The 19,606-nt window shown below is 41.3% G+C and overlaps 2 protein-coding genes across 2 annotated transcripts in view; one reads left to right on the forward strand and one right to left on the reverse strand.

The window, feature by feature from the left end:
- Positions 1-813: 813 nt before the first annotated feature.
- On the forward strand, positions 814-10,632 carry PTGER4 (prostaglandin E receptor 4). Its single transcript, XM_065407017.1, has 2 exons — positions 814-1,635; positions 10,039-10,632. Exons 1-2 carry the CDS (start codon positions 814-816, stop codon positions 10,630-10,632), a joined length of 1,416 nt encoding a protein of 471 aa, XP_065263089.1.
- A 3,271-nt stretch (positions 10,633-13,903) lies between these two features.
- Positions 13,904-19,606, reverse strand: part of TTC33 (tetratricopeptide repeat domain 33) — a 111,867-nt gene continuing 106,164 nt past the window's right edge. The window contains exon 5 of the mRNA XM_065406379.1: positions 13,904-16,249. Within this exon, the coding sequence (XP_065262451.1) occupies positions 15,896-16,249 (354 nt within the window). The 3' untranslated portion in view covers positions 13,904-15,895. The remainder of the gene's footprint in view (positions 16,250-19,606) is intronic.

The following is a 19,606-nucleotide window of genomic DNA, read 5'->3' on the forward strand; positions in this document are numbered from 1 at the left end:
CAGCCGGGCTGCGTGGGACTCTCAGCACCGAGCTGCCAGCAGCTCAGTCCAGCATCCAACGGAGGCGATTGGGAGGAGAGACACGCACCTGCCATCGCCATCCACCGCCCGCTGCTTTTATAACTCTAGCGCCCTGCGCGCTCCCACCGCAAAGGGTCCTGAACAAGTTGGGAAAGAAGGGGCTGGGACAGTCCCCACCTCTGCTCCTCTGAATCCTTATTTCCACGTCTCAAGGAACTGGACTCAGCAGCTGTTGGCACGCAGGGACACACACGGCAAAAGAACAGGGTTTGGAAAGCAATTCCGATGCTTCAAGGATCTACCTGAACCTCTTTTTGGAGGAAGACCATTGGGAAGATTTTGATGGTACAAAGTTGAGGGGCAAAGACAAGGAAAAGAGCAGCTTGCACCGGAAAAGGGGGAAGTCCCCACTCTCAGAAGCTGGGATCTGTTTCCGAGCTGAACTTTGGAAAGTGCAAGAACCTGCCCAAAAACTAATAGAACAGCAGCCACAACAAAAGCTGTACGAAGAAAAAACATTAACTGCAGCTTTTTGAATTGCAAGGCTTTTTTTTTTGTGGCTTCACTTTCCATTGCGTCTGTTTTTTCTTGAATTCATTTGCTTTTTAAGCTCACCCCCCTTGCCTTGAAATGCAGAGGTTTTTTAATTGAATCTCTTGTCTTGAACTGCAGTTTGTTCCTTGACGTTTTGGGGGGAACAGAGGGGGAGGGACTTGTCTTTGAACTGCATTTTTGGATCCACTTTTGTTTTCGTCTCCCCTAACAACCCACAACAACAGAATCTTCGTCATCATGTCTTTTGACCACACCACCATATACACAACAGCAAACAGTTCCACCAGTGAGCATGGGGACGGCAAGCCCCCCACCATCCCCACTGTCATGTTCATCTTTGGGGTGGTGGGCAACCTGATTGCCATCGTGGTGCTTTGCAAGTCCAGGAAGGAGCAGAAGGAGACCACTTTCTACACGCTGGTGTGTGGGCTGGCAATCACTGACCTCTTGGGGACCTGTCTGGTGAGCCCAGTCACTATTGCCACATACCTGCAGAACCGCTGGCCGGGTGGATCTGAACTGTGTGAATACAGCTCCTTCATCCTCCTTTTCTTCGGGCTCTCTGGCCTCAGCATCATCTGTGCCATGTCTATAGAAAGGTACCTGGCCATTAACCATGCCTATTTCTACAACCATTATGTGGATAAGAAGCTGGCAGGGCTCACTCTCTTTGCCATCTATGTCTCCAATGTGCTGTTCTGCGCCCTGCCCAGCATGGGACTAGGCAAATCTACCTTACAGTACCCCCAAACTTGGTGTTTCATAGACTGGAAGACCAAGGAGGCCACCCATGCCGCCTACTCCTACATGTATGCTGGCTTCAGCTCCTTCCTAATCATGGTCACGGTAGTCTGCAATGTCTTGGTGTGCGTGGCCCTGATTCGCATGCACCGCCAGTTCATGCGACGCACCTCCCTGGGCACAGACAACACCGCCAGCCGCTTGTCTGACTTTCGCCGGCGCAGGAGCTTTCGTCGCATGGCTGGAGCAGAGATCCAGATGGTCATTTTGCTTATTGCCACCTCCCTGGTTGTGGTCATCTGCTCCATTCCTCTGGTGGTAAGTAACACTGCACTGCCCTTTCCATCTTCCCCACCACCAAGTCCTCTGGGACAAAACTCACCCACCTCCTTTTAGTCTGTGGCTGTAGGACAAGGCTTCTATTTTCTGGGCTCTCAGAAGTCACTAAAACAATTCTAATGAGATTACACACACATAGGCAGTGATCTAAACTTATTTTGATTTAGAATGGTAACAAAAATAAATGCTTATCCTCAGCTCCAGGTGCCTTTGACATTGTGGTGTTAAAAATACGACCAAAAAAAGAGTGGCTTCCCCAGTATCTCAGAGAAATATCATAGGAAAATCCTGGCAAGACTCTAAGGTATCTTAAAATCTGTTTTTAAATCAAACTGCAACTGAATGTGGTTTGGGACAGGCCTGCACTTGAGGACGCTTAATGCATTTTAAAAGTATTTGCAGTGTTGCTGTGTTAAGACACAGAGGAGAGCAAGGTTATTATGTATATAGCACCAACAGTGTGCTGTGCACTTCACAGAAAGTACAAAAACAAGCTCCCTGTCCCGAAGAGTTTACCATCATAGGGATAGAGTCTACTACCCTTACTCTCGTTGAGTCATGCCTTAATCTGTGGGCACTCTTGTTGATTTCTCAGCTAGAGTCAGAGTGGCAGAATCTGGCCCTAAGTAATCTAGAGATCACATGTTAGTACCGGGCATGATCACAGATGACTGGCTAACTTCCTGATGAACAGATCACTTGGGGCCCAATCTTGAAGCTACTACCATTGGTGTCATGGACATCATTGGCAGTAGGATCCAACCTTTGATTAGTGAACTAACCTTCTTCTTGCCCTCCACCTTAACTCCAGGGGAAGTTAATACCAAAAATATCAGTTTTGGGCTCAGTCAGTGCTTGCCACTCAACACAAAATTACAAATAAAACTTGGCAAACTTCTTTCTCTTGTTGACTCATATACATTAAAAGAAAAAAAAACAATTGGCTATGCATAGTTGCCACCTTCCCAGAACAGGATCTTGTGAGCTGAGTGGTAGGAATGTTATTAGAAAGAGATGGTTTTAGAACACAGATAATTGTAATGGAGTTTACTGTAGGTGGCAGCTATCCTGGAATAGCCCCATATCAGGGTTATTATAACAGGGAGCCACCATAATGAGGGTGAAATATGATTGGCCAACTAGGATTGTGAACTATTCAGTTAAATAGTATAATTGCAGGGGTCAGGCCAGTTTTGCCACATTACTAACATGTATAAAACTCAGTGAAGTGCAGCTGTGCCTTGATCCTGGCATTTTGGCTGCAGCCACTTGGCCTTCAGCCTAATGTTTTGCAGTGCACCCTGGCACAACTGCTCACTTTGCCATGTTATTGCTTGCAGGACATCTTAATGTCTTGGAAAACATCTTAAGAATTGGAAGGTTGACTCAATTAAAGCATGGTTTTTGTATCAGCATATAGTGTGGGTGTGCATGTGTGTTAGGGTGACCAGATGTCCCGATTTTTAGGGACAGTCCTGATTTTTGGGTCTTTTTCTTATATAGGCTCCTATTGCCCCCTACCCCCGTCCCGATTTTTCACACTTGCTGTCTGGTCACCCTAATATGTGTGCACCCATGTGCATGCACACATCAGATCCAAGTACTGTGCTTAGAGCTGTGTAGCCCAAGATCAGAAACTGCACAGTTATTCTGTTTTCCTACTCAATCAACACTCAGGTCATATAATTGCTAACCTCCTGATATTGGACTGAAGATACTTAATTAGATTAAGCTGACATTGTAACAACTCTGAAAAATATTTTAATACCATATTATTGGAAGGGACATAGGTAAATGCAAGAGAAAGGATCTGAAAGTTAAATATAAACTAGTGGGTGAATCTCGTGCAGGACCAGATAGAGAGGAGGAACTAAGAAGTCTCAGTGCCAAATACAAAGAGATGTGGTTCAATTTCATTAAAGATTCATGGAGAAACTTTTACAGAAAGAATAACCAAAACATACAGGGTGGGGGTGGCTCCACCAGAAAGGCAACTGGATTGTTGAAAATCAAAATTAATGGTCTTGGGAGGTAAGCGGTTTTGGTGGGAGGCTGGTGACTGCATAAACTGTGGGAGCGGGCAGGTGCCAAGAGAAAAGAGGGCTAGGATGTGCTGCATCCATCTCAGGTCTTGTCTTCACTGCTAAAAGTGTGGTACTTTGTACTTCAGGGTAACATGCGTCCTGAGGTAAAAACAGAGCATAGACAAGGCACTTTTAGTTTTACTGCAAGGTAAGCGAGGGGAGGTCAACTCTATGCCCCGATCTTGGGTTGGCCTTGCCTACTTTACCTCATGGTAAAACTAAAGTGCCTGGTCTTCACTGTGTTTTTAACTCAGGATAGCTCATGCACCACATTAGTTACCCTGTTTTTGTTAGCAGTGAAGGCAAGACCTAAGGGCTGATCTACACATAGATGTTGTACTGATTTAACTGATTCAGGCCATGTCTACACTACAGGGACTATAGTGGCATAGCTATGGTACATCACTGTGCCGGCATAACCTTGTAGTGTGGGCGCAACCAACTCCAACAGAAGGGGTTTTACCATAGCTGTAGGAACACCACCTCTCCGTGCTAAATTAGCTAGGTTGGGGGAAACATTCTTTTCACACGCTGATGTAGCCATATCCACAACTTTTAAGCATGGGCCAGGCATAAGCTATAACCGTCTGAGCACCTTTACACTGCTATAACTACATCCATACTTGCGGGGTTGGCCTGCTTCAATGACACTGGTACAACTTTGTGTGTAGACATGCCCTTAGAGTTCTGAAGGAAATAAGGTGCGGAATAGTGGAAGGACGGTATGAATATGCAATATACCTTTAAAAGCAGCCACTGGGCAGAAAGACTGGAAAATCATTAACCTGCCTATACATTTTATGAGCCAATGCAGATCCTGTTGATTAAACTTAGAGCCCTCACTACAGAGGGAACTGATTACAGAACAGTCTGTTCTGATAAGGAAGAGGGGGAGCATCCAGATACTGTTGGTGGCACTCTGCAGTTACATAAGGCAGACACAGAGGCTTCTTTGTGGCTATGAAATTTTCTGATGAGCTGATTTCCTATTGGTGACAGGAGCTGAATAAACCATAACCTAATAGGGTCAGAGCAACACAGCTTCTGTAGGAGAGAATCATATCATCTTACTTTCTCAGAGTGAGCTCTTTCAGGAGATAATAAAATAGATACGGTGATCCAGCGGACTTTATTTACGTATGTTTACAAAAGGTTTTTAAAGAACTTCAGAAAAAGAAATAACCATGGTGTAATAAATAAAGTATTGTCTTTATTTAAAGAATGGTTAAACAATGGGAAACTGAATCATAGTGAACAGAAGGTAATAATGGGATGCTCTCAGAGCTCAGTGTTTTTAATATTTTAAAGATTTGGACAGTGAATCAGTGAAGTTTTATGATGGCACTAAATAGCTTTAATTAATAAAACCTATGAAATATTGTGAGAAACTTTAGATGGACTTGAGAGAACAAAAGAGCATAAAGACAGATACAATGAACCGACAACACTAAAAGGAATGCACTCTAGCAAAAATAATCTAAATCTTTCACATACTCTTCTCTGAACTTGCAGGAAGTTATTGTGGATGGCATGGTGAAGAGTCTGATCAAGGAAATTAAGAAAGGAAATAAGATAGAAAGTAATACAAAACATATGTCCAGACCTTTATCCAAGTTCATCATTGGTCACTTCATCTTAAAAGCAATATTTAAAGGACTGCAAGATTTACAAAATGGCAGTAAAGGTAGCTAAAGGTATGGAAAAGGTGATGATAGAGGGGATTTGATTGAAAACATAGTAGAAATTAGTATTTGTGTTTTTGCTTTTACACTCTTGCAAGAGTAAAGAGATACTTGATAGTCAAATTTTGGAATTCAATGCTGCAGGTGGTCAATTTTTTTTAAAGGGCATGATCATTTAATGATCTCTAACAATACATTTAGCTTGGTACGCTAAGGTAGTAAGGGTAATAAAATCTCATATTCCACTGCATACATTTGATCCCTGAAGGGGCCAGAAAGGAGTTTTTAAACTTAATTTATAATTGTCCCAGGGGTTAATGTTGTTTATTTTTCCTCTGAAGTATCAGGACTGTCCATGGCCAGAGGTGAGATGGCAGACTAGATTTTAGAGCAATGGCATGATCACCTATGTCAAATATTAAATCCCTGTGGGACAAAGCATATTTGGCTTACACAACTACAGAATTTGTTTCCTGATTGCTATTAACTAGGTGTCTATTTATAACATGTCAATATATGATATGGGGAAGTTTTTATGAGAACAGGTGAAAACTGGGTAGAGGGCTACTCCTTTATTTATTCTGCATAATAACTATCATAAAAGGCACTTGATGGTACTTCAGATGGGTAGAAATTGCCACTTATATTTACATTTAGTCAGAAGGAAAAGCAAAAACCAGACTCTTGCACTGTGTGAGCAGAAGCAGTAGCAGCCAAGTGATTCTAGAATCTGATCACTTGGGCATAAACTTCAGAACAATTTCAACACAGCCACGAGAAGCAATTCATTAATACACCTTAAAAAAAAAAACACTCTTTGCTTCCAGTAATTGAGAAATCTAACTAGTGCAAACCTGTTCTGGTGCCAGGGTTTGATCAGTCCCGGTTTGCTTCTTGCTTTAATTAGAACTTCAAACTGGACAACTTCAAGTGTCAAACTAGTTCTGATACACAGTAATCCATTGCCTCAAGGTAATTGAGTGGATTGGTTGGATGTTCATAAGAGGCCAAGTTGTCTTTGCTTCATCAAACAATCTTGTAAAAGAGCATTTTTCAGCAAAACATTATATGCACTTCAGTGTTGCTCTGCAGAAGATGCTGTACGTGAATATTAATTCAGTTACTTAAGAAATGACTGAACTGGCAGATCCATTCAGTTTCTTTTTTGCCAGACATATGATTAATAATGATACATGCAGTTCGTATAGGCATGTACTAGTAAAACTAGTTTGATATGCCATTGGATTTTGTGATAAAAGCTATGGTATAGGCTTGTTGGGAATGTAGTAACAGCTGTGTACATTCTAAAGTTTTCACAAAGTAGGCTCAAATTAAGTGTCTTTTATACATACCTAGTATGCATCCGTCAGTGGACTATTCGGAATATAGACATCATAAGGTGATTTGCTGCAATGTAACCAGACATTGTTAGTGATTGGAAATCATTATCAACTATTTAATCAGCACTACAATAGATTCTCATATTACAGTAAGTTCTGCCAGGTAAACATAAAGGGATGTGTCAAGTACATGAATTTCCTGTTCAGACTCTGTTAGCTGATAACTAAATTTACCTTTTAATCATTCACATTAAACTGATGGTCCAGAATTACAGCTATGTAAAAATAGAATGAAAAAGATCAAATTTTAAAGTTGGAACAATAACACATTTCTTATGAGTGGTCTTGGCAAATTCTTTCAAGATGTCTCTGCTGTATCAGTTGAATGTATCAGTAGTACTGTTTCCTCCCCTGCTGATTTCTTCCTGATCTTGTTTACATGGAGTATAAATGTCAGTTGGAAGGGGCTGAAGGAAAATAAATACTGTGCATCTAACCACAATATACTCTCTTATGGAGCCCTAGCTGTCAGTGCAGACAGTCCTTCAGCAAAGATGAAATGGTCTGTGTCAAGACAGATGTATGTACATTTGCAGGGTATATTTGAACTTGCTGTGGAAGAAGTCCTTTGCATTTAAAAAAAAATCTCCTAGGAGGAAAGGATCAGGAGAAAAATCCTCTCTGGCAATTTAAACTTTATATTTCTGAGATTTATTCATTTTTTTCAAAATATCAGCATTATTCTTCTCCTCCGTACACAAATAACTAAGTGAATCTTCCAAGAATGGCTTTTAAAACCAAGGAGCAGATGTCAAAGAAAGCTAACACTGCTGCTTTCTGGAGTTCTGACTGCCTCTTCTCAGACACAGAGTCTGTGTAAGAGAGATGACAGCGTTTCAGTGCTGAAGTTCATCTCAGAGGGGTGGGAGTTAAGCAGCAGAACTCTTTAGTGCCTGCATGGTTTGTGGCTGGCATTGGTAATGTGTTCAAAGAACATTAAATTGGCCATGGCATGTCTTTCATGGTACCTCTCCCTGTCAAAGCAAGTACCACAGTTAGTAACTGATCTTCCGTGTTTCCTCAAACTAGAGACAGGAAGAGGAGCTTTTAAAAGTGTGACAACGGTGCCACCTAGTGGTAAGATTCTCCACCAGACTTTGTGGTCAAGCTAGATAATCGGATTACTTTTATTGCACTAACACAAGCTCTCAGGGCCAAATGGTGAAGGCTTTTCTTCACTACAATTCTGTAGAATTTGGCCATATTTTATGTATTTTAATGTATAGAGGAAATACATTTTAAATAAGTGACTTATTTCAATTGTTCCTCAAGCAGTGATACAAGGGGACCACTCAGGTCAGAAAAGGTGGCAATTTTGCTTCCTAATATAGTAACTAAAAAAAAAAATCCCTTTAAGAGGAACTAATTGGTAGTTATATTGATAGCGATACTCTCTATAGTACTTTTATATCACTGACTGATACTTGTAGCTCTACCTAGTAATTATCTAACTTTAAGCAGGTAAAGGAATGCAATCCTGAATATAGATTACATAGCGATAGCTCAGAAAATGATTACTACAGATTGAGCAGGACAGCATAGGAACCATCAGATACTGTCTTTCAGTGATACACACATTAGACTCAGATTCCCACTCAAGAGGTGGACCTGGCATATTTTTTTTTTAAGTTGCTGAATTTAAAGTTGCTGGGCATGAATTCAAGTCCTGAATTCTTATGTAGGAAGAATCAATCCAAACCTCACATTACTGTACTGAATTGTGAAATTTTTCATCAGACTTGGATTGTTTCACACACACTTTTCTGGTAAATATGACTTTAGAGGTTTGCTTATGTTTTCCTTCACTTCATTTGAACCCCTTGTCTGAAACCGTATCCAACTGGACCAAAACCTGACAAACATTCACTTCAGAAGTCAAGACAAAGAGGAGAATTCATAAAATCTATTATTGGTACTGGATATTTATGATATCAAACAAGGAAAGTTGATTTGCCTAAACTTACCTGATAGTGTCTGCAAAGCAGTTAGGGTCTTCCACAGGAAAGGCTTTCCAATGGCTTTCCTATTCCTGGGACACATTTCAAGTCCTGATTGTTAGTTAAAGTTATTGTTTGAAACTGTTCAGCTTGGGACAGTTCAACATAATAAGCTCTATGTATCCAAACCAGTACTCATTAAGGTCACTGGAAAGATAACCCCATTTACATTAGTGTTGGACTGGACTTTATGCACAGTAGTGATTGGAAGGGCTCTTAATGAACAAGCTAGAACTGTGCTGTTGTTTTCCCCTCTCTTTAAAGCAAGGAACCTGAATGGTCAAATGCTACCATGGATAAACAAGATCCCAACCAAGTGTTAATTCACTACAAAATTTCTGAGTGGTTACTTAGAAACACTATTTAAATAAACTTCTGTATCCCAACAATTGAACTGAACATCCTGAACATTTTCAGGGTTATTACTTTTGCACCTTTCAATCCAAACCTAGATGCAGACCCAGCTGGGAAGATCTAAACAGTTCTGCTCAGTGCTGGAATCATCCTAATCAATGAAAAATCTGGCCGTTAGAGGCAGCTGTTAGCATTTCTTAAAACAAGCTCCAACAAGCAGAATGTTGAGGGTATTAAAACATTGCCTTGAAGCTCTAATAATGGAAGCTGTCAGCACAAATATTTCTTAACTAGGGATTAGGCAGCTCTGGGCTTGTCTCCGGAGACCAGTTTGCCTGATAGCTGGTAATGTGGGTTTCATTTGGTTTTAAACATACAATTATGAGAGCCTAGCTGGAGGAAATATGCAATGATTAGGTCTCCTCAATTGACCTAGGGCCTCCTGTACCCCTGGCTGGCAAAGATTTGGTTATATGAGGATTTGGGTCTAAATCTTGAATTCTGGGCCCTATAAAGAGAAGGAAAAACAACCACCTGGGATTTGAAAATTAAAAAACTTTAGGGATGAACTGGAAAGGTTCATGGATACAAGGATACTTCAGGGGTCTAGGCAGTAATCAGGAGGGGAAAAGAGAGCAGTTCTTTCCCTCAAGAGTAAGGAAAAAAGGTCAATTTACAGCATAGTTCATTCTTTGATCTTTGCCCTTTCCAAAAATAAACCTGCTGCTGACATGAGAAGCTTGGCTTTGCCAACCTCTCCCCTTGTTGTAACATGCAATTGCTAAGCCTGATTTCTCCTTTGAAATGTCATCTCTGGTTTGCTGCATTGAACTGTAAATATGGGTCTCTCTTTTCCCCTTGACAGGTACGTGTCTTTGTGAACCAACTGTACCGACCAGACATAGTGAAGGATGTCAGTCAAAACCCTGACTTGCAGGCCATCCGCATTGCTTCAGTGAACCCCATCCTGGACCCATGGGTCTACATCCTCCTCCGCAAGACAGTGCTCAGCAAAGTCATAGAGAAAATCAAGTGCCTCTTCTGCCGCATTGGAGGGGCTCGAAGGCAACACTCTGGGAGCAATTTCAACTGTGCGGATGGACGCCGAACCTCCTCCGCCATGTCCAGCCACTCACCCTCCTTCATCTCTCGGGAGCTGAGGGAGATCAGTAGCACCTCACAGACATTGCTCTACCCTCCAGAGCTAAGTGAAAATAGCACTGGGGGTCGCATGCTGCTGCCAGGAGCCAGTGCTGGTCTGGCTCAGTGTGACACTACATCAGCGAGGACATTACGCAGCTCAGAGACCTCAGACTCTTTGCCGGGACAGGACTCTGAGAGTGTCTTTCTGGTGAATGAAGTCGGGTCTGGTGGCGAAGCCAGCTCTGTGCCCAAAAGCAGCTCCCTTCAGGTCACCTTTCCCAGTGAAACGTTGAACTTATCAGAAAAGTGTATCTAGCAATGAAAGGAATCACACACACGTAATCCTTTCCCAATACTTTGGTGCAAAAACTGGTGCAATAGACATGCACTCTGCCACTAAAGGAGACCTGGGGGTCAGCTACACTCTGAAGGGCTATTTTCTCTTGCCATGTGATGGGTTCAGTTCTTCCAGACTACTGAGGATCATACCATGGAGCAGTTGCTACAAACAGGCCCTGCCATCACAAAACATACAGGACAGGTCTAATGGGTTTGGAAACATACACCGTTATTACCTTGTATTGCTCTGTGACATAAGATTGCTGCTGGAACTCTATGGCTGAAAAGATCTGTCATTTTTTGTCCAAATCTGCTAGAAACGTATTTTCTCTCCCCCCTCCCGCCACAACTATCAAGGGTTTAAGTCTCTGGGTACTAGAGACCTGAAGGCGAGACAGTTACTGGGAACTGGGTAGAGATACTATGACAACTGCCTGGTGTACAATTTTAAAGAGTCTCATTAATGCGTGAAAATGTGAATTTTTATTGCTGTAAATATCATCATTTAAAATATTTAAAAATCTATTCTTCTCTATGAGAAGGTTTATTATTAATACAAGGTATATAGAAACAATTGCCAGCCTTCATTTCCTCCGAATAGTGCCGGCTGATGATAGACATTCTTGAGTTAGGTTTGTTTTCCATACAAGTTTACAGGTAGGTGGAGAACTAGTTTTCTAGATGGGAACAAATAAAAACTTTTTGAATTAAATGGAAACATTTTGTGCTATTAAGGGAGAAAAGAAAACACACCTTTTAAGTTTAAAATATTCTTTCCAGTGTGTGTACATTCTAAAAAGCTAGATTTTATTTATGTGCTGTGAATATTTATCTGCAGAACACAATTTCTCCTTTCTAAGTACTAAGGCCCCAATCTTGCACTCTTACACACATGCTTAATGGCACTCACAAGCAGTCCAATTGAAGTCAATCAGACTCTTCACATGAATAAAATTAAGCATTTGCATAAATTGCTTTTGGGGTTGGGGCCTAAAACTTTCAATTCCTGGTTAATATTTTTAATATTCACTCTAATTTAAAAATCACCAATGTACTAAAGGTATTTTTTATAACATTTATCCTTTTACTTTAAATGAGTAAAAAGAATCTTATGATTGCGTAATCTGATATTCCATCAAATAATCATATGAAACAAGCAAAGCAGAATCTTCATTACAAAGTACAGGTATATAATCCCACACCCCATACTCAGCCCCAATGAGAATTATTTACCACTAAAATGTAGTGCCATAAATAACTGTTAACCAGTGATGAAAAGGAGTTTTGTGTTTATGTTTTAAAGGATAGATCTTGTTCCAGCAGCATTGTTGTATCAAACATTAATTCTGTACAGATCTTTGGGAAAAAAATTGTCAAAGAAATATTAAGCATGTTATGTTGCTTACAGTGTTTTCATGTGAATTGCTTTATTGTAATTAAAATCCTGAGCCTGATATTGATGATATGTTTAAGAAGCAGTTGTACTGACCAAAATCATTTTGGAGATCGCAATTAAATGGAAACATTCCGCTTGAGTTCAGGAGTTTATGCAAGTCTTTAATTGTGCGTGTAATTCACTCAGTGCCAGCCCATCGGCCCTCATCTTAATAAACCACAACTTTCAAACCACGCTATTTAACAGCTGTCAAAATGACCTCCATTCCTTCGGTTTCCAAAGCACTACACAACTATCACCGTTAACAAGGAGTCATCCTGCAGAATCTCTGTTGGAGTACAGCTTGATGAATTATTCCAAAACACACTTGAGTCTTCATTCAAAATTATTACATAAAAATCTTTGGCAGTGCTTTCACCCTTGCTGTGCTTGCTGTCCACTAACTTTGCAGCAATTGAGTTTTGCGTGAATGAATAGATGTAGAAAGTGAAAGGTAAGCCCGCACACACAAGTACTTGCATCAAAAGTGGTATGTATTGCAGTCTATAAGTATCTGCATGGGGAACAATGGATGGAAGTTGAAGCCAGACAAATTCAGACTGGAAATAAGGTGTAAATTTTTAATATTTAAACAATTTACCAAGGGTTGTGGTGACTTCTCCTTCACTGACAATTTTTAAATCAAGCTTCAATGTTTTTTGAAAAGATACGCTTGAGGGATTATTTTGGGGAAGTTCTATGGCTTGGAGTAACAATCTGCATCTAAAATTAATGGTCAGACTTCTCACTAGGCACAGAGGAGGGGGGAAAACGCTCTTAACCACTGCAGCTATCTGGGCATCCAGGACCAGATGTGGATCTAAAATGACCTATCAAAGTTGTGAACCTGTGACACACTACCTCAGTCATATAACCTCTTGCATTCCTTCCCACACCTACCAATATTACCTGTGTCTCGACTGAATTGAGCCTCAGCTAGCTAGCTCTCTCTCATCCAGGTCCCAAGCTCTGCCCATTATGTTGGAGAAAATTGCTACTTTTCTAGCATTGACTGGTCTCATGCTATCTCACCACTGTTGGTGTAACAGCCATCTCTGCTGCTTGTGTCATCTGAACAGTCCTCCTTCATACACACTTCATCTCTTTTCAAATTTAATTGGAAAGCATCTCTTTTCTCCTGATCTGATCTGTTTTGTGGAGGGTGTGTGTGTGTGTGTGTAAGTTACTTATCATGGTGATGAAGTCCTGCAACCCTTGCCTACATCTTAATTTCTCTAATTTTTAACTCTAACTCTGTGACATAGCTATGTTAAGCCATGTAGTATACAGTATATTTGAACGGAAAATATATAGACAAAAAACTGTTCCCCAACATCCTTTTATTACTTGATCTTGCAACAATTGTACCCCTATAGATAAACCACAAACACTTCCTGTAGTTTTTCTACTAAACTAAGGTGTGAAATATTAAAGGGTAAGTTGTTAGAAGCCTTGAAAAGTGGAAAAATCAATTTTGTTTCCATTGCTACCTGTAATTGCTCAAGGCAATAAATTCCGGCAGTTGAAGCATAAATAGGTTTCAAAGATATTTCCCTTTCAGTTCAAATGCTTTCCCTCTTTGGGACCGAAAACTCTTGCTTTGGCTAGAAGTGTTGGTCAAGATTTTTCAATACCAATTTTTACTGTAATGATTATGTTTTAAAGTAATATACAAAAAATATTAATACTTTCAGAAACAAAAGACAATAGGTTGATCAAGTACATTACATAACATACTAAACATCAGGGGCACACCTCCCTTCCCAGCACACCTCCCTCCGATGACCCAGCTTCCACAATAAACAGTCACCAATGATGGGCAGGGAAGTCCACGCTTTATTTACAATATGGAGATATCCAACAAGCAAGACCTAAGCATGCAAAACACAAAACACTGTACAACATTAGAATGAGGTTCATAGCACCAGATGTCAAACTTCCCAATTTGGGAATAACACACCATCACAAGAAGTGTGCTAGGTGCTCCCTCATACAAGACGTTACTGCTCACCTCACTACCTGGAACTAATAATCTAATCTAATCTAATCAGAGGGAAACACATGTTCTGTACATTTGGGATGTAAGTGCAGACCTCTCAAACCTGGCCCAACAATCCACCCAAGTTGACAGTATGCAAGGGCATCCTTTCATGAGCCTGACACTGCACCTCTGAAGTCAATGAGAATTTTACAACTAATTTCAATGGGAGCAGATATGGGTTTATATAAACTTGGGACAGGAGGAAGGAGGAAAACCCTTTGCACCCATGAATGTACCACACACTGGAAGGCATAGAATGAAAAGACATATCAGGTCATCTAGTCCAATTCTCTCCAAGTGAGACATAGCAAATATATCCTATCAATGCATACAAGTAGAATTACAGCCCCATGAACAAATCTTCAAGTAGGAGAATTTCCCTGTACCTGAAAGATCTGCTCTGATCCCTCTAAGTGCAAACATTACCTTAGTGGAACAATGATCCTCTTGAGGCTGTGCAATAGCAGGATGACCCCTTCATGGCTGTATAGACGGTCTTATTAACATATATAGTAAAACAGTTTTACAGTGCCTGCAGGTGCAACAAGTATAGGTTTATCAATAGTTCTATTATAAAGCCTGTCTTTGAGGAATTAAGGAAAATTTAATCTGAGCTGAAATTTAGCCTATGAATATCAGTCCTGGAGAAGATACGTTTTCCAAATTACAAAACAAAAAGCTTTAACTGTTTTTTGTCACAGAAAGGAAAGATTATAAACACACACATCCCATATACGGGTGCTCTATACATTAGAACCCCACCCATGAAAGGGAGACCCATTATGAATTACTGAAATTTTAGAATTAACCAGCAAGCAAACAAAATGAAGCATTTTGTGTTCCTTGTGTGCAGCACAAGATGTATTTTGTTCATTTATTTTAGCAAGTGTACACAGTCCCCACAAAGCAACAGGAATAAATGCTATCCTGAATAAGTGGCCTGTTAAAAACAAAAAATCATCTAACTCTTTATGAGTGCCATGCCATATCACAGGGAACGTGACCAAACAACACAGCAATAGATTCCCTTCTTTGTAGTCTTACTGTAAAATCATCATAGCACAAAAGAGTTGCATCTAAAGATCTATTCCTAATCTATTCCCCATTGTGCACTGGGGACTCCTAACATTTTATGTACTGTGGCATATAAGGAGATATACTTAAGTATACTGGGATGGGTCAAGGTAAGACATGGGCTTGGAATCTGACCCCAGGTTTACAAGGAGTATCTGTGATCTGTAACTTCTTCATAAAAAACTCTATCCCTTATTGAAAATAAAGACTTCTGAGAACAAGCTTTCAGAGTCACACTTCAATTGTGTTGATCTATAATGTTAATTATTAACAGGTTTGAGCTGTAATACTTAAATCAACTTTCTCTTTTCCGGTTTCTTTTTAAGTAACTGATAATTAATTACAAGAGAAACAGCAGATGTTGTTTAGACTGTGCAGTTAAGAAATTGAGTTGGATGAAAGCAGTTATGATAATGTAATTAGTGTTTTCAAATTATATTTGTGAAGTCTTACAATATGGGTTTTAATATCAACGCCTAGTTGATAGTATGGTTGCAGCAAGAATTCAGGTCTTCGCTTATCTGTTGTTTTTTCATGTTTTCTTTAAAACACTTTTCCTCTGAAAAAGCTACTTCAGAAATAATGACCCCTTCTATTTTACCCTGTTCCACTGCTGCTAAAAAAAATTCTTCCAACACTTGATAAATAACATTAGATTTCAAAAGAATACCAGCAAAAGATTATGCTGCACTATCGGGCTCTGATAAAAACGGCATCATCGGGGGTTGTAGTACATTCCTCCTTCTCAGTTATAGTCTCTACTGTGCCCGAAGCAGACACAATCACTACTGTTTTAGTTGCTGAAACAGTTTTCTCCTTCTCTGCGATAGCTGCACAAACTGCCACAATCTCATCACTTTCAAAGTCATAGTCTGGGATTGATTCATGAGCAAAATCTGCTTCTTTTGCCTCAGCTTGCATCGCCTTAGTCTTTGTTGCTTTCTTTTGCTGTTCATGCAGCTTTCTTGCCCAGGTAAGGTCTTCCTTCCATAGTTCAGGGCTCATTGGACAGATGTGCAAGGCCACCTGAAAGCTGCGAATTGCCTAAAAATGAATAGAGAGCGGTTAGCATTTTTTGAGCTGACGTTTAATCACAGAGATGAAAACAGCCTTCTAGGTCGTTTAGTCCAGCTGTGACTAAGATGATTATTTCAGTATGTTTCTATTGCTCTGTCCAGCCCAGTTTTAAAATCAAGTGACAGCACTTATCCCATTTTCCCTAGAATGCTTTTCCATGGTTAGTTTTACATATAATTTGGGCCTGATTTTTGAAAAATTGGATGTACGTGCCTAATTTGTGTGAAAATAGAATGAATACATGAACAAATCATGTGCTTGTCCAGCAAACGGTACATAACTTGCAATTGTCACGTACAAATACCCAGTTTGTGCATGCAACTGTGCTAATTACCAATGCAAATTAGGATTGCAATTGAACACACAACTGTTTGAAAATCAAGCCCTTATGAAAATGTTTGCTATTATTTCAAATGAGAGTTTGGCAGAGGATTGAAGTCTTTAATATAATAAAGTGTTCTTTCACATATTTCAAGGCAGCAACAACCTTCATACAAATTAGCCAATCCAACAAAATCAAATATAAAACTCTCTTAAATGGTAGTGCCAAACAATGAATACTAATTTTCTCTCTCTGGAAACATGAACCATCCTGAACAGAAACACCATTTAAAAGCAGATCACAGAATTTCACTGTTATACAAAAGAATGATGAAATGCCCTAAAGCACAATGCAGATGAAGGCTTACATGTTGCTAACCCAAAATTATAAAAAGGGTCATTTCCCTATAATTATGAATTTTGACCATGCCTGTTGTAAGAGCATTTAACGCTAATAAGAACATGACAAAAGTATACTATCAATGAAAAGAAAAAAATCAAGTCAAACTCATTTTATTTTGTTGGCTTTCCATTCCACCCCCCCCACACAGTTCCCGCAGTCTCCGCCACCCATTGGAATTCTGGGTTAAGCTCCCAATGCCTGATAGAGCCAAAACATTGTTGCGGGTGGTTTTGGGTACATGTCGTCAGTCGCCCCTCCCTCCATGAAAACAATGGCAGACAATCGTTTCACGCCTTTTTTCCTGGGTTACCCGTGCAGACGCCATACCACGACAAGCATGGAGCCCGCTCAGCTCACCGTCACCGCTGCTGTTGTGGGCAAGTCTACTGTGGGAGCTGCTGTGATCCAAGTAGCCAATGCAATCATTAACGTTCTGTTATCAAGGGTAGTGACTCTGGGAAATGTGCGGGCCTTTTTAGATTTTAGGTGCATCATATTCCTATCCTTTGTCACTGGTGAAGAAGTCTTGCAGCCGTATATTCCAGTCCGGTCAGCGCTGTAACACCCCATAGCACTTTTGTGGTTGACACATGTAACAGCTCCAGGGCTCTTGCTCTTTTGCCTTGGCCGAGGTACCTTGCCCTACCCAAACCTCCAAGCATTAGACACAGAAGCACCTGCAACAGCTGGCATTGCTACACAGCAGCAGCTCCTTGCTTTTGCAGCAGACGGTGCAGTAGGACTGCTAACCGTCCTCGTCGGACATGTAACTTGGCCGGGGGTTCTGGGAACGTCTTCCCTGCCTGGCTCCTAGCAACCTCCAGGGCATGGTGTATGGCTCCACCGCTTCCGCTGCAACTCTGCTCTCCTGCAACTCTGCTCTCCTGCTTCCCAGCGACGACCTCGGGGGATCCGTTCTGGTCCTCCTGGGTGCTGCTGGCAGCAGACAGTGCAGTAGGACTGCTAACTGTCCTCGTCCACCGCTTCCACTGCAACTCTGCTCTCCTGCTCAGGGGATCCGTTCATGAAGCCTGGACAGTAGTAAGGAGCAGTTCAACTATAGGCTGAGCAAGTGCAGAATGGTGGTAGAATGTGCCTTTGGACGTTTAAAAGCTCACTGGCGCTGTTGGTCAGACCTCAGCACAACCAACATTCCCATTGTTATTGCTGTTTGCTCCATAATATCTGTGAGAATAAGGGGGAGACGTTTATGGAGAGGTGGGAGGTTGAAGCAAATCGCCTGGCGTCCAATTTTGAGCAGCTAGACACCAGGGCGATTAGAAGAGCACAGCAAGGTGCGCTGCACATCAAAGAGGCTTTGAAAACCAGTTTCATGACTGGCCAGGCTTCAGTATGACAGTTGTGTGTGTTTCTCCTTGATGCAAACCCGCCCCCTTTGTTGATTTTAATTCTCTGTAAGCCAATCACCCTCCCCCTTCGAAATAAAGTAACTATTGTTTTGAAACGATGCATTCTTTCTTTATTAATTAAAAAAAAAAGAGATAATGGACAAGGTAGCCCGGGTGGGGTGGGGGAGGAGGGAAGGACCAGGCCACATTGCTTATTGTAGCCACACTAAAAATCAAACTGTTTGAATGACAGCCTTCTGTTGCTTGGGCCATCCTCTGGAGTGGAGTGGCTGGGTGCCCGGAGCCTCCCCCACCCACGTTCTTGGGCGTCTGGGTGAGGAGGCTATGGAACATGGGGAGGACGGTAGGCGGTTATACTGTGGATGCAGCGGGGGTCTGTGCTCTTGTTGGCTTTCCTGCAGCTCCAACAGATGCTTCATCCTGTCCGTTTGCTCCCCCAACAGACGCTTCATCATGTCCGTTTGCTCCCCCTCAGCATTGCGTCCTGCCTCCGCTCTTCACCCTCACTTAATTCTTTCCTGGCCTCTGCCACTGAATGCCTCCATGCATTAAGCTGTGCCCTATCAGTGCTGGAGGACTGCATGAGCTCGGAAAACATGTCATCACGAATGTGTTTTTTTCGCCTTCTGATCTGCAATAACCTCAGGGACAGAGATGATAGGGGGAGCGTAGAAACATTCTATGCTCTATGATTCTAGGGGGACTGCATGGTCACCTGTGCTGCTGAGTTCGCCATGCTGACCAAACAGGAAATGAAATTCAAAAGTTCCCGGGGCTTTTCCTGTGTACCTGGCTAGTGCATCGGAGTTCAAAGTGCTGTCCCACAATGAAGCACTCTGGGATAGCTCCCAGAGGCCAATACCGTCAATTTGTGTGCACACTACCCCAAATTCGACCCAGCAAATTCAATTTTAGTGCTACTCCCCTCATCGGGGATGAGTACAGAAGTAGATTTTAAGAGCCCTTTAGGTCGACGGAACGGGGTTGGTTGTGTGGATGCAGTCATTTTTAAATCGACCTAACGTGGCTAAATTCGACCTAACTCCGTAGTGTAGACCAGGCCTTAGTCATAAAGGGGAAAGTACTGAAATATTGGAAAAATGCTAGAGCACAAATTACAACTGATTAGATTTTAAATGCAAATGGATTTAAGATTTACTGTATAGCCTTTGACTTTCTATATGCATTGCCTTTATCTTATGAATTCACAGTAAAATTAAAATCACTGTA

This window comes from Emys orbicularis, chromosome 6 (genome assembly GCF_028017835.1).
Source record: "Emys orbicularis isolate rEmyOrb1 chromosome 6, rEmyOrb1.hap1, whole genome shotgun sequence".
Classification (NCBI taxonomy): Eukaryota; Metazoa; Chordata; order Testudines; family Emydidae; genus Emys; species Emys orbicularis.

What these genes read in the sequence shown, in the direction of transcription:
- PTGER4 (XM_065407017.1), top strand. Translation starts at nt 814, where the DNA reads ATGTCTTTTGACCACACCACCATATACACAACAGCAAACAGTTCCACC. An exon ending in TCTGCTCCATTCCTCTGGTG is followed by an intron (nt 1,636 to 10,038) that starts GTAAGTAACACT and finishes TCCCCTTGACAG; the next exon opens with GTACGTGTCTTTGTGAACCA.